We start from the raw sequence: 14,649 nt of genomic DNA, 5'->3' as shown, positions 1-14,649 counted from the left end.
ATTTAGCCAAGGTGATGCTTTGTTGAAATTTGCTATGTGCAGTACGCTTCCTCAGACATGTCAATGTCTTAAAAATCATCCCCTGTTCAGTAGGCAGAGTTACAAATTAACAGTGCAGGAAACCAATGTTTTTAAAAGGCACTATGCTGTCTGAAGTTGTCCACCAATTTGTAGAACTGTGCCTGTTTAACATACTGCAGTTTTTGTTCTCCTCTCCATTTTGTTTTCACCTTTTAATTCCCTTTTTTACAGGTTGCCAATGAAAGAGGTTCTGTTTAGCTATAATGGTGAGTATTGCTATTTTTCTGAGTTTATTATAGCACCACTTTGAATATGTAACTATATCTTTACTCTCACTTTAACAAATTCTTATGGTTTTGTTTGAAAAGATGATAGGATGCTTTAGCTAGAAAATTAATATTTGGATAATAAGCTGGCTATATTTGGTGAATGATTTTCCATTAGTAATTATCAATGCAGAACAACTCAACTTCTTAACATCACAGAATAAAGTCACAACTGAATTAATTCCAAGTGGGATGCAATCAAACAGTTGGAAGAAATTGAGGTATAGTCTGGAATTAGATTGTGAAGTAATGTGATTGAAATAAGATTAATAAGATTAATATTATTTTATATTTGAGCACATAACTACATAGTGCTATTAAAATGAATGGTTTGCTAGAGTTAAATAATATTATATTGGAAATCATGGAGTCATTGAATAATAGAATGGGTTGGAAGGGACCTTAAAGTTCATGTAGTTCCAACCACCCTGCCATGGGAAGGGACACCTTCTACTAGACCAGGTTGCTCAAAACTACGCTTGAAAGCAAATATAATGTAGTTCTTGATGGAGAAGGTCAGTAAATAGGTGAGAGAGAAGAGGCTGAAATATTCCATACCTTTTCCTTTGTTCCAGTTTTCAGAAAATAGGTTAATTGTGAGTAAAAGTTTATTTCAGTTAGTATTAAGAATTTGGGAGTAGGATCATGAAAAGAAAAGGAAAGAAATGCCTGAAGGAATACTGACATAAACTAACACAATCTAATGAAACCTACCCTTAAAATACTTAACCAAAGCAATTTCTCAAATATTAGTGATTAGCAGGATGAATAAGTTCTCAGAAAACTGGAGAAAGGCAAACATAATATCATATCTAACAAAAGAGGAAATGAAAATCTAAAGAATTACAGAAAAGTCAGCCCTAGTAACATTTCCAAGACACTGGAACAGTCTTAAACAATGCATTTGTAAGCAGCTACTAATAATAAGGAGATAAGATGACTTGCACAGTGACATGTCAGAAATAAATCCTATCAAGTTGACCTCATTTCCTACTTTAACAGCAAAACAGATATAGAGGATGTGTTTGATACCGCACATCCTTGAACACAGGCCCACATGACATTCATAAGCAAGCAAAGCAGATACAGACTAAATTAAATTCACATAAGGTAGATAGAATCATAGAATCATAGAATAGTTAGGGTTGGAAAGGACCTTAAGATCATCAAGTTCCAACCCCCCTGCCATGGGCAGGGACACCTCACACTAAACCATGTCACCCAAGGCTCTGTCCAAGATGTGCAACTGGTTGCAAAGCTGGACTGTGAGAGCAGTCATTTATTACTACAGTGAGTGAACATCTCACACAGGCTTCCACAGTGCTGTCTTCTGGCTCTAGCACTATAAAACGTTGCCATTAATTACTTGCTCAATCACATAGACAGTAAGCATACCAAATTTACACATAATGCCTGTTTGGAAGGACTTGCAAGAAGCTTAGAAGGCAGGGTTAGAATTCAAAAGATGTCACCTTAGAGAAGTGGCTTGAAATCAGTATGATAAAATTCATTGAAGACAAAACAAACAAAAAAATGCAGCATAGACTGAGAAAGCATTGCAGTAATGCTGCTGGAAAAAAACTGAAGATTACAGAGGACCACAAACTGAATCTAAGTTGAAGAGGTAATGTTCTTAAGAAAAATTATATTCCAGGGAGATGTTGAAGGGAGTGGTTATATGATGGAGGTAATTACTTGTCTTTGTTCAGTATTAGTGAAGAATCTGTTGCATGGGATGTGGGAAACAAATGGGACATTTAGAAAAGTTCTAAAGGTTTCAGTGTCTTCACATAGAAGACAAGAAACAAGGACAGAGTAGAGACAAAGCAGTTTATATCTCTTCCTAATGGACTGTTATAAAGGAATATTAGAAACATAGAATGATTTGGGTTGGCAGGGGCCTTAAAGATCGTGTAGTTTCAACCCCTCGCCATGGGCAAGGACACCTTTAGGACTTTTTTTCTGTTAAACTATGAGTTACATTTGTCAGCTAGATCCTCAGGTTGTATAAATTAGGAGAACTAAATGACCTCAGTGCATGTTATAGAGTTTATTAATCTGCATTTTTGATGACTTTTGTTCATGTAAAAACTCTTCTTTTGCAGCTCTGGATTAGGATCAAGAGCTAAAACTGCAGAGTATTTTGATGCCTGTTTCTGTACTGAGAAGGAATCCACAGCACAAATGTTATTTAAAACACAATTAAAAAACAAACAAAAAACCAAACAAAAACAAAAAAACCCCCTCACAACAAAAATGCTTCCAGTATGCCAATTGCATAGCAGTAATAACAATCAAACTCTTTCAAGAGATTATGTACTAACAGAATTAACCCCAGAGATGCACACATGAACATGACATATTGTAATATCATTTTTTGAGTGCTTGCTGATTTAAGAGACGCCCAATATAACACAGCATATTTTCTTTAGAAATAATAATGAATGTTGAAATTAAATAAAGCTGTATTTTTGTTGCAAAGTGTTTGTTGCGATTCTTATTTTCAGTCCTGCAAATCTAGCTCCACATATTTCAAGCAGCTGAGAATGAATGTCAACATTGCTGGAAAAGAAAACACCCCCATGCTCTTAACCTTGGTCACATTTTGTCACCACACACTTATGTTTTGTGAAATAATCAGGGAATTGTTCACATCTGTGTCAGCACTCACAGCTATCAGCATGCACAGCGATTGCTCCCTGCCATGCAATATTCATAGCCATTTTGGCCAGGCAGTGTCTGTGCGAGCTGGAGAGTGCAGGCAGATTTGTCAGCTGCGCTCCTGGCCCACATGGAAGAATCACCACCTTCTTCTCCAGTTTATACTCTTTTTTTATTTTTACCCTGTGCTGCTCCCTCACAATGCTGCCTGAGCCTGGATCCAGTTGGAAGCAGTTTGCTTCCAAAATGTTTTATAAGTTGAAGGAAGCAGACTGTTGATGCTTGCATGATTTAATTGCCTTTTCCCTGACCCTCTGATCCTTTAAACCACAAATCACCTCACAGGTATGTGTATGTTCAAGACCTTTGCATCGCAGCCCTGTCTTGGTGTAGAAGGCATTTTGCCTTCTGACACATTGCTATGTATTGTGGTTAAGATTAATACTTTAATGAGAATTGCTGCTGCTTTCATTAAAATGAATGTGATGAACTAATTTATAAAATATTATCATCAGTTAAAACATTAAAACCAGTTTAAATGGAATAGTCTTCAGGCTACTCAGCCTCTTGCACTATTGGACCTGGTGCAATTTCAATCCAGCCAGCATTTAAACTTTTGAGTTGTGGAACTGTGAAAACAGAAGTTCAGCAGTCAGTGGGTGTCTATCTACAGGTAAACTACGCATTTTTCTCTTGATACAGGGGCACACATGTCCTTCAGAATGTCATGAACAGATTGATAGAAATATAAAGTTTGGTTTTGTATTAGTTTATTTTCTCAATGGAAAAATAACAGAAGTTAAGTGTGTTCATATTGTGGAGGGCATACTCATTAACCTGACAGCAGAAAAAAAAATAGAGAAAACCATTTCAGTGAGTTCAAGAGAGAGTTCCTGGGGACAGAAATGAATACATATAAGTAAATATAACAAAAAAAGTACTGAAAAATTTTAAAAATAAATATGCACTTTTACATCTAAGCACATTTATAAGTGTGTTATAAATACTGTGTAAGATGTAATAGCTCTACCCACCAAGGACCTAATAGTATTTCTTTTTTCAGTAAAGCACTGAAATGGGAAAAATTAACGTTTAGAATCGGTGTGATCTACGTGATTCTCAAAAGTCCTAGTAAGCTTTTCTGCCCATTTTTTCAAAAAATTTGCTTTGTTCTGAATTTGGTCCAAACCCAACTTTATTTTCCTCTTGAATTCCATTTTTGTGAAACACAAATGCCATCTAGCATGTCTAGTCAAGAGAATTATTCACATGATATGAATTAGGTTCAAACTAGCCCAGTGATAAGCTGAATCCCACAGGTGGAAGGAATACAAAGAAGAGAAAGAAATCCTAGGATTATAGGAAGGGGAAAAGAAAAATTTTTTTATTGACCTCTGGGTTTGTAAATTTGTTCAGCTATGCATATTTAAAAAAACAGTTGCCCAATCTGCCCAAACAGCTTCTGTCTATATATGAAAAATGGGAGTATATTGGCAATTACAGTCTACAAAGTATCTAAGAAACCAACAGAAAGAGTATTAAAAGAAAAGAATCCTTTAAGGAGAGATTATAAAGAGCAATACTCAACATGGAAAATTGAAAGCTTTTCTAGTAGTACTATAAAATTAATGGATGTTTCAATAGTACGGTATATTTAGACCAAATCCTGCTGCCTTTACCCTGTTTTTTTCATTATTTTTCTGGTAAAATGCACATTTCTGTCAGGATGACAATGTCTGCTTATGTTTAGGGCTTATGGTCCGCTTTTTTACTCATCCTCTCCTGCAGTCAGATACAGTATGTTCACTGTATCCTGTGAGTGCTTGGGGTGTTTCTGTTGCTATGTGCTACAAGTCAAGCTGGCAAAAAAAAATTATTAAAGTTGGCCCAAGCGGTCAAAAGGAAGATTTGCCTAGCACAAAGCATGTATGTGAGCAGTGACATAGGCCATGGGAAGGAGGCTCAGAATTCATTACTTAAGAAAATTTGGTTGTTAGAAAAGACTAAGGGCAGCCCTTTGCCCAAGGGTTCAGTTGTCTGGATCCAAAGTCTAGTTTGATGTGGCACATCTCTGTGATCTTGGCTCAGTTTTAATGAAAAAATTGCTTAAATAGCAGGAAGTGAAGAAGCTGAAGCTAAAGCTATGCAAAGGGAGAGAAGTAAAAGCACAGAGAGAAACATTTCATTAAAAAGATAACAGTAACAGCTCAAGGATACAAAAGGAAAAAATCTATACCTTAAGGTATAAAAAAATCCTTAAAAGCAGAGATCAGAAAATGGCAACTCAGTAACACTGAGAATCATCCTGTTATGAGGATTAAGAAGCCAAGTCTTCCCCCACCTGACTGATGTTTACACTGCACACGCTCACTATCTGCCTTACTGCGGCTGGTGAGTATGTTAATAGTGGCTATCTAGTGTGTGCATTAGCAAAGGCATAGTTGTTTCACATGAATAAGTTGTATATATCATCTTTGCAGCATCTCTTCGTACATTATAAAAGAGGTCTGAATAAAAATGAGCTGATGATTTCTGTGCAGGACTGCTCTCACTTATTCAAGGAGTAGTATCTAGTTATACACAGGACGATGCTAGGTTATTTCTACACTAGTCAAGTCATACACCTCAAAACAAATGGCATGGTGTAGCTTACAAGTTTAGGGAAGAGCCTACTGCAAGCTAGCTTCTTTACAAGTGGACTGGATAAAATTGCATTGCAATAATGCCAAACTTAATATGTATCCAAAAATGCCTCTAAGCCTACCTTATGTTATGACTAATAGTAAGCATATGGACAGCCTGTTCAGGTTTCTAATACTGGTATGGGAGGCTACTTCTGCCTCTGCCCTTGTCAGTCTACTCATGATCAAGAGAAGAGTTTGGACTTGGAGTTCCAGCACTCACTGCTGGGATCAGATAGGGACACACATTTGAGATGAACACCAGTAGGTACAGATCTGCCATGAAACACCTGCATGACACCTGAGAGCTCATACTGACAGTGAAATACAGTATGCTCCCCTCCTCACCTCTAACTGGTTGGTGAGGTTTGGGATTGACAAGCTTACTGCAAGCATCACCTCTCTGAAGCTGTGTGCAGCCATGCACAGGCTAAACCGTCCACAGTAATCTACACTGACAGCATAACAAAGGTGACGTGCGGTCCATGATATATTGGGACCACCGCCAAGATTTCCATGCCTGATTGTGTCTCCTGTGAGGTTCCTATCTAGATATAAGCCACAATGACTGCTCTTCCCTGTTCTGCAAGCCGTAGTGAAACACTGTTTAGGAGAATGCTTGCAGACGTGTGGGTGCATGCTGTGCTGGTTCATGCACAGTTTTCCCCATTCTTTGTATGTATTTACCTGACTAAGCCCAGAGAGGGCTGACTTCAGGGCAATGCTGAAGTATGGCTGACAATAAAAAGGACATGGCATCTGCTGCCTTGAGATTGACCGAGTGATGCCCCTGGAGTGGGAAATATGCGTGGTGAATTACTGTGGTGAGAAGAGTGTAAAGGCTATGAAGCTGTAGGGACCACTTAGTACAATGTTGTGCCTATAAAGTCACCTTTTACCGGTGGTCATTGATTGAGTACTTTGAGCACTTGTGCATATGAATCTGCGTGTGTGAGGAATGGGATTTCTTTGTCATGGGCAATGGGGGTCAGCTTCTTTTCCTCTACCTCTTGCTTTGACCCTAAATCTGTTGATTTAAATATCTCAGGAACTGAGCATGCTGGTCACAGAGGCAAATCATACTGTGGCAGGACTCTAGTTAGACATCTGATGATCTTTATCACTTAAACCACCATTATTCTAAGTTACATGTAAATCTGGATTAGCATGGTAATAATTGAGATAAGCAGCCTGAAATGTGTGAATTAAAAGTGGCACTGCTTGATACCATGCCAACAACCCACAGCAGTGAGCTGTCAGGCTGTTGTCAAACAGGGTGGAATCACACCCCACTCCTGCTCCAAACACATGGAGACCAAAGTGACAGTGAGAAAATCGCTTTAACACACTGCTTTTCTCTGCATAAACACATCTAGGAGCTAGTCACTTGCGGTTTGGGAATCTCATTCTGCCATTAGTACATAGGAGAGAGAAGACATTGTGGGATAATACTTTAGGTGAAGTATTTTTTACTGTATTACTTAGATTGCACTACAGCCATTAATAAGAAAGAGTAATAAGTGCAAGCTATGGCAGCCATAACAAATTAGCGATGTATTTTGTGCAAGGAGTCACCAGTTAAATTTCTGTTTGAGTTCAAAGAAAAGGATGGCCTGTACCATTGCAGAGTTTAACTTGGAGATAAGAAATTACAGGGATTCCCTTATGCATTGTGTTTTGCCTACTGGCGAATGACTGAATTGGCGTTGGGTGTCCTGGTTTCTTCCTAAATGTGCTGAGGGTCACTCCATTTTCCTGGCACAATTTAGCAGTACTGCAATTCTCCTTCTCAATCTGGGCATAAAGCTTGATACCAGTCTGCTTCCTGCAGCCAGAACAGAAGCTGCTGTGGTCTTCTTATGGGGTTGTCCATCCTGAAGGTGACCTTCAGCACTCAAAGCCTCAGTGACCACTGCTATCTCCGGTGTCCTGAAGGTGGTTAGAAATGAGATTTTTATAATACTCAATAGGCTTATTCAGACAAATCAGGAGACTTAAAAGAAAGGCTGTGTAATAATGACCAATTTGGTGGCCTTCTATGATGAGGCTACGGAACTGATGGACAGGGGCAGAGCAGTTGATGTCATCTACCTGGACTTGTGCAAAGCCTTCGACACTGTCCCACACGACATCCTTGTCTCTAAATTGGAGAGACATCAATTTGATGGGTGGACCACTCGGTGGATAAAGAACTTCCTGGATGGCCACACACAAAAAGCTGTGGTCAATGGCTCAGTGTCCGGCTGGAGACCAGTAACGAGTGGTGTCCCTCAGAGGTCAGTGTTGGGACCGGTCTTGTTCAACATCTTTGTCGGTGACATGGACAGTGGGATTGAGGGCGCCCTCAGCAAGTTTACCGATGACACCAAGCTGTGTGGTTCGGTTGATATGCTGGAGGGAAGGGATGCCATCCAGAGGGACCTTGACACGCTTGTGAGGTGGGCTGATGCCAACCTGATGAAGTTTAACCATGCCAAGTGCAAGGTCCTGCACCTGGGTCAGAGCAATCCCAGGCACGGCTACAGGTTGGGCAGAGAAGAGATTCAGAGCAGCCCTGCAGAGAAGGACTTGGGGGTGTTGGTCGATGAGAAAATGAACATGAGCTGGCTTCAGTGTGCGCTCGCAGCCCAGAAAGCCAACTGTATCCTGGGCTGCATCAAAAAGGAGCGTGACCAGCAGGTCGAAGGAGGTGATCCTGCCTCTCTACTCTGCCCTCGTGAGACCTCACTTGGAGTTCTGTGTGCAGTTCTGGTGTCCTCAACATAAAAAGGACATGGAACTGTTGGAACAAGTGCCGAGGAGGGCCACGAGGATGATCAGGGGACTGGAGCACCTCCCGTATGAAGATAGGCTGAGAAAGTTGGGGCTGTTCAGCCTGGAGAAGAGAAGGCTGCGTTGAGACCTCATAGCAGCCTTCCAGTATCTGAAGGGGGCCTACAAGGATGCTGGGGAGGGACTCTTCACTAGGGACTGTAGTGACAGAACAAAGGGTAACGGGTTCAAACTTAAACACGGGAAGTTCAGATTGGATATAAGGAAGAAATTCTTTACTGTGGGGGTGGTGAGGCACTGGAATGGTTTGCCCAAGGAGGTTGTGAATGCTCCATCCTTGGCGGTGTTCTAGGCCAGGTTGGATGAGGCCTTGGGTGACATGGTTTAGTGTGAGGTGTCCCTGCCCATGGCAGGGGGGTTGGAACTTGATGATCTTAGGTCCTTTCCAACCCTAACTATTCTATGATGCTATGATAATCCTGCTCCAGCTTCAAAGAAATTCCTGGATATGTAAATCTGTTTCCTATCTGTTACTCCACCAAATGTTCAATGATATTAATATTTGAATTTCTGTCCAATGTGTGGTGTTTTTTGAAGCGCTAGGGTAGACATCAGGTAATGCTGAAACAGGTACAAGTCAGATAATTCTATACTTAACTGTAGAGACTAGAAGTAGGACCAGGACAATAACTCAAAAGCTTAGCAGAGCTGCTATGCTTAGAATAGGTTAATCTTCAATAGAGAAAAAGGATCATGTTTAAGTATTTTTAAATAGTTACAGGTAAGTCAACGTATGCTTTTTTACAGTGAGCAGAGTTACTTTGCTTACAAAGGAAAATACTGAAATAAAAATATTTGCTGAATCACAGTAGAATAGATGAATGGTTTTGGGTTTTGGTTTGGTTTTTGATTGTTTTTGGTTTTTGTTTTTAATGTTTGAACACATGCCAAAAACTGGGAAAAGGTAAATTTTATCAAGTTTCAGCACAGTTTCTTGTGTCAAAAAACAAAGCTGTTTAGAAATGCACGTTACATTTTCACTCTCCTTTAAAAGAAACCTCATTCTTGTGTAAATTGTCTCATTTTCAAGCAAATCCCTTGCCTTTGGTTTACCATCAGCAAGTCTTTAAAGTTAAAAATTAAAATCAAAATACCAAACAAACCAAAATGAAACCAGAGGTCTATAAGTGAAAACACAGATAAGCCTGTTCACTTAATCTGACTGGCTCGTAACATTTATCACATATAGTAGCTTTCTTTTCTTTCTTATGCTTCCAGAGCAAGGAGATGACTTTGTAAAAATATTTCTATACCTTTGTGCTAACAAAGAAGATGTGCGTTTTGATAATGTCAGGGCAAATCAGGAGTCATTTTCTTGGAACTGATGGAGCTGCATACACATAAAGAAAAGAACTAGATTATAATTTCTAGTGAGTACATCACTTGAGTTTCCATGAAACTTTTCCAATGTTCCTTATGCTATATTTGATATAATATAGCACAGTAACAGACTTAAATGTTGTCCAGATTTTTGTCTTATAAATAAAACTTTATATAAAAAAAACCCACAGAGCAAATTTTAAGGATAAGATTTATGTCCTATTACGTACAGTGATTGCATGTTGCTGACCTTGGCCTTTCTATTAACTTCCACACAGAAGACTGCTTGCAACAGAGCACAGTAAAAATCATGTGGTCTGATGCAATTTCCCCTCATTCACAGTTCTTTAGCTCTAGTGGGGACAGTGTGGGAAGCAGGTCCAATATAAAGCACTGCTGGCAAGAAATGGTATTAAAAACTCAAACATTTTGACAACAAGCGCATATATATAAACATACACACACATATACACACATTACCACTTAATGTCTCTGTTATTCATGGCAATGCATCCAAGCCAGCTGTGTTTGCTGGTTTGGCAATGCATCCAAAACAGCTGCCAGCTGTGCTTTCAAAAGTAGCCATCCTTTGGTGCTCTGACTTCCTGCAGCACTGAAAAGCCCAGCTGAAGTCACAAAGGGGAAGACCTCCTTCATTCCCTAGAAAACAGTCTGCCATCTCCTTCTCCAGGTCCCTCTCATTTGCTACAAAATGGAAACAAAACTATGACTAGATTTTTCCTCTGCTTATTCAGCTTTGGAGCTTTAAATTATCTTGCAGTGGTTCAGATTTTAACCTATGATATTTTTTGCAATTTAGCCTTATATTCTATCTCTGCTAGGAATGTCAAAGTTCTTTGCTGGTTTTATTTTTTATTCTTTTAAGATTTGGCAAAGCACCATGCATATTTCTTTCTGTCTGATACTCAAAAACCTGGAGAGCAGAGATCAAGTAATAAAGGCTGTTAGATTTATCTTTTGATATCTGCTCTGGTTTTCTTTGTGGCTTTATAAATACAGCCATTTCCTTTTTAAATAAGAATGAGCACTCATCAGTGGGTATTAAATACGCTTTTAACAATGACTACCAAGTTCATTTTGTCTAAAGAAATGCAAACCTGTAAGGAATATCTTTGGGTAATAGATTATACTGAATCTCATGTTTTTCTGAATTCACACACAGTAAACCAGTTCAAAATGAAGCATATAAAGCTAACCTAGATCACTGGAAGCAAGATTGAAATAGGGGTTGCAGGATACATTTAATGCAGTGATACAGCTTTGCGTATCAGAAAGGTGAATGTAGATGAAATGCAGTCTGTTATATAGTTTCCCATCGTACTGGGAATATAGTAGTTACAGGTAAATGAAGCCAGAAGGAAAGCAAGCTTCCTTCGACTTACTCCTCATATTGTTTTAATTTCAGAAAAGTATAGAACTAAAATACCAGACCATGTATATTCTTTATATTTTGAAACCTTTACTATAAATTTTCCCACTTGCAAAAAATGCACCCAATGTTTCATAAAGATTAATACATAGTTATGGCTCTGTTTCCAGTGTCTCTGTATCCTGGGAAAATAAATCAGTTTACAACATGACTGACTAATAATTAACACATACAGAGTCTTCCTAGAAAACCTTAGTCTGTAGATTCCTGCTCAGACTTCTTTCTGAATACTAACTGAAGGAATTGCATGTGCAGTAGATGGATATTTACTGCTCAAGTGAAGCAGAAAGCCTGAAATAAGGTTGCTAGAGGTAAAAGAATGTGTCTCAAAAGTCAGATACTGATCTTATATTGCATTGCATGTGAAGTTCGGATGGCAGAGCAGCTTGGCTCTAGAAGAAACTTCTCCCGAGGACTTTACCCTGTTGAAGATGATGGTTCTGCAAAGTGGAACAGGCTAAAAAGGAGTCTGTATCAGGGAAGATCCTGCAGAGTAAGAGGCTGTTGCACGGGAAGAGATGATGACTGCAGCTTTAATATTGTCTCCAGAGCAGCTATATGTTACTGTGACCAGTTCTGTGCCTCAGGTTCTCCTGGCCCTGTAGACTGTTGTGCTGACTACTGGGATGTCTGCGACCACCGTGTTGAGCCCACCAGGTCAGATGAACCTTGGCCACCTCTGACATCAGGTAGGCATAGAGAAGATATTCAGTTGGCATTAGTGCATTATGATAAAAATATACTTGGAAGCAAACTTACTGATCAGAGTGCATACATCCTAAAAATGTGACTAAAGACATAGTGGAGAAAGATAGTATGAAACTGGAGTACAATTATACTTGCTCTTATTTCTCTGTTTCTAGCAACATATTTTTAGCATTGGTTAAATAGGTTAAATTGGTTAAATAGGTTAAATTGGTTAAATTATATTTTTGTTGGACAGAATCTCTGTTTTACTCGCAACTTCTCAGAGATAACCTCACTGAATTAAAATTAGTGTAATCTCAACAATTTCAATAGAGCTTCACAAATCAACAATAAGTGAACAGCAAGGTCTAAATTATTATATCCATCAATGCATACAAATAATCAAGAAAACTGAGGGTTATTCTGAATTATACTGCTCTAAATTATTGTGCAATGGTTTTGATCCAGCATAGCTTTCATGTGAGACAGCACAGGAGCAGGAGTAGTAAAGGGAAGTAGTTAGATCAAGGATTTCTGGCATATTTTAGTTTCTTACTAGTTAGTTTGTAGTGAAAATTCCTTCAGGGCTACTCTAAACTTAGCATATTTTTTTTAGAACTAGAGATTGCAAAAAAATGGTCTACAGGCAGCTGGTGCTGCCTTGGTTCCCTTTTATGCCAAATCTCTGCAGGTGAGAGAAGTTTAGAATTGTGGATTCTACGACTATGTAGTTTCTTCCTTCTGGTACACCAAAACTGGCTGAAAATGTAGAGACTGTACCAAACTTTCAAAAGCCTAAAATCAACAAAAATGATACCATGACTCCTTAAAATTAACTAACTATTTGCAGTAACCCTACTGCTTGCATTCAGCACCCAAACCACAAGCTCTTCAGAAGGCTGTGCTTGTAAGCCAGGCATGCAGCCAAAATATGAAAAGTGGGAGTGACAGAAATGCTGTAAAACAACTTTGATTTTCCAAAGTGTTTCTAATAATCTAAAAGAGTGTCCTTTATTTGCGTAAATAAAGACATTTCTTTCATATTTATTTGGTGCAGTAGTGTATATTATTTCCAGCAGATCATGGGTTGTTGTTGTAAGCTCTACATAAACATTTAGCAGCGTTTCTGCTACTCAGCTGACAGCCTGCGGCTCTAGTTTGATGTTTCATGGAAATGAATCACTACAAAACCTACAGCATTTTTCTATGCGGGCCCTGCATGAAGGTGTACCTCTAAAAGGTAAAAGTATAACAGAGGTTTTAGATAAGGGACTAAGTGAGGCATAACATGTTTACTGCCTTTCTTAATCCAATTTTTTTGTGTGTATTCAGTGTTTTGTAACACCTGGGCTGTACATACCTGCAAGAGGTAGCAATTATATTTACTCTGTTTACGTACCTCAAAGCAAGAGCCTGTTTTTCTGATCCTTAAAGTGCTTCCCTGATGGAAAATCTGCAGCTTTATTAAAATCTCTTTGTTGGATATATGTTATGTAAGTAACTTAGAGGGTAAAAGGGGTACAATAAAGCAGCCAAAATATGGAAGGAAAAAAAAAATCCACAACTCTAAAGGAACTTTCTAGAACTGGAATGCCTGAGGAACAGGGAAGAAAGAATCTAATTGGAAGGAAAAAAATAGGAAAAAAGGACTGAATGCCTGAAGATTAAGCAAACTATGAAACATTTTTAGAAATGGCATAAATGTATTAGCTGTATTTTAGCTACTGAGATTACACTTCTGCCTTTGGCTAAGAATTATTTAAGCACTAGAAGACCACATATGCCAAAATTCTTTTCACCTGGAAGATTCTGATCTTTTGGTTGCCTGTGGTTTTGCCCTCAGGGCTTCCTAAGTCATATTTCTTTAAATAAACCAATAAACTGAAGTGCTTACATGAGCTGGAATGAGCAGCAATAAAACCGCTTGGTGCTTTATTTCTGCATTGCCATCTATTCACTGACTTGGTGCATGGCAGCAGCGAGTTACTTGACTTCTTCCATGGGTGTGCAGCATGTGGAGGGCCAGTTTTGGTTTAACAGTATGGAATTGCTTTGACTTTGCCTTTGTGAACCCAGAATTCAGTGTTTTCTGATGGCTTTCCTTGTACTTTCTTAAAAAACTGTGCACATGCCTGCCTTAGATACCAAATAGAAGTTCTGGATTTTTAAAATAATTTCTATTTTAATTTTTGTTATTAGAAGAACTGCTATAGTTTTATTTATTGAGTATATTTATTGTTTATCTTTTTCTTTCCGTTACTCTGATGGTATGAAAGAGTCCTGTCAGATTCAACACAATGGGTCTCATCCCGGTCGTGGTACAGAAGTGACATCCAGAGAGTTCGTTAATTGCTTTTGCACCACACAGTCAGGTCTGACCTACAACTGAATAAACCTGGAGACATTTCACTGACAGAAGTATTTACATCAGTACTGTGGGCAAATAGATTAAGACCTGTAAGAATGCTGGACTGTAAGGAAAGTCTTTGTTTATCAAATACTCTTCCTTCCAACCATGATTTTCACATCCTATAATCCCATTCATAAAGTCATCAAGCTGCATCTTCAAATTAATTAATTTGACACTTAATATATTAATATTCCAACTGAATATGTTCACAGCCAGACTATCGTGCTGTGTTCTCATGCAAACAGCGTCTTTCAGCTTCGA

At 38.7% G+C, this 14,649-nt stretch overlaps 2 protein-coding genes across 2 annotated transcripts in view; both read left to right on the top strand.

Annotated features, from left to right (window-relative positions):
* Positions 1-279, top strand: part of MLIP (muscular LMNA interacting protein) — a gene marked incomplete at both ends in the record, with an annotated part of 110,942 nt that extends 110,663 nt beyond the window's left edge. Inside the window, one exon of the mRNA XM_080616055.1 lies at positions 253-279. Within this exon, the coding sequence (XP_080472181.1) occupies positions 253-279 (27 nt within the window). The remainder of the gene's footprint in view (positions 1-252) is intronic.
* An 11,331-nt stretch (positions 280-11,610) lies between these two features.
* TINAG (tubulointerstitial nephritis antigen) overlaps positions 11,611-14,649 on the top strand; it is a gene marked incomplete at both ends in the record, with an annotated part of 48,165 nt that continues 45,126 nt past the window's right edge. Inside the window, one exon of the mRNA XM_080615643.1 lies at positions 11,611-11,980. Within this exon, the coding sequence (XP_080471769.1) occupies positions 11,611-11,980 (370 nt within the window). The remainder of the gene's footprint in view (positions 11,981-14,649) is intronic.

This window comes from Psittacula echo (genome assembly GCF_963264785.1).
Source record: "Psittacula echo genome assembly, chromosome: 4".
NCBI lineage: Eukaryota > Metazoa > Chordata > Aves > Psittaciformes > Psittacidae > Psittacula > Psittacula echo.
This window is presented reverse-complemented; position numbering and strand designations above follow the sequence as displayed.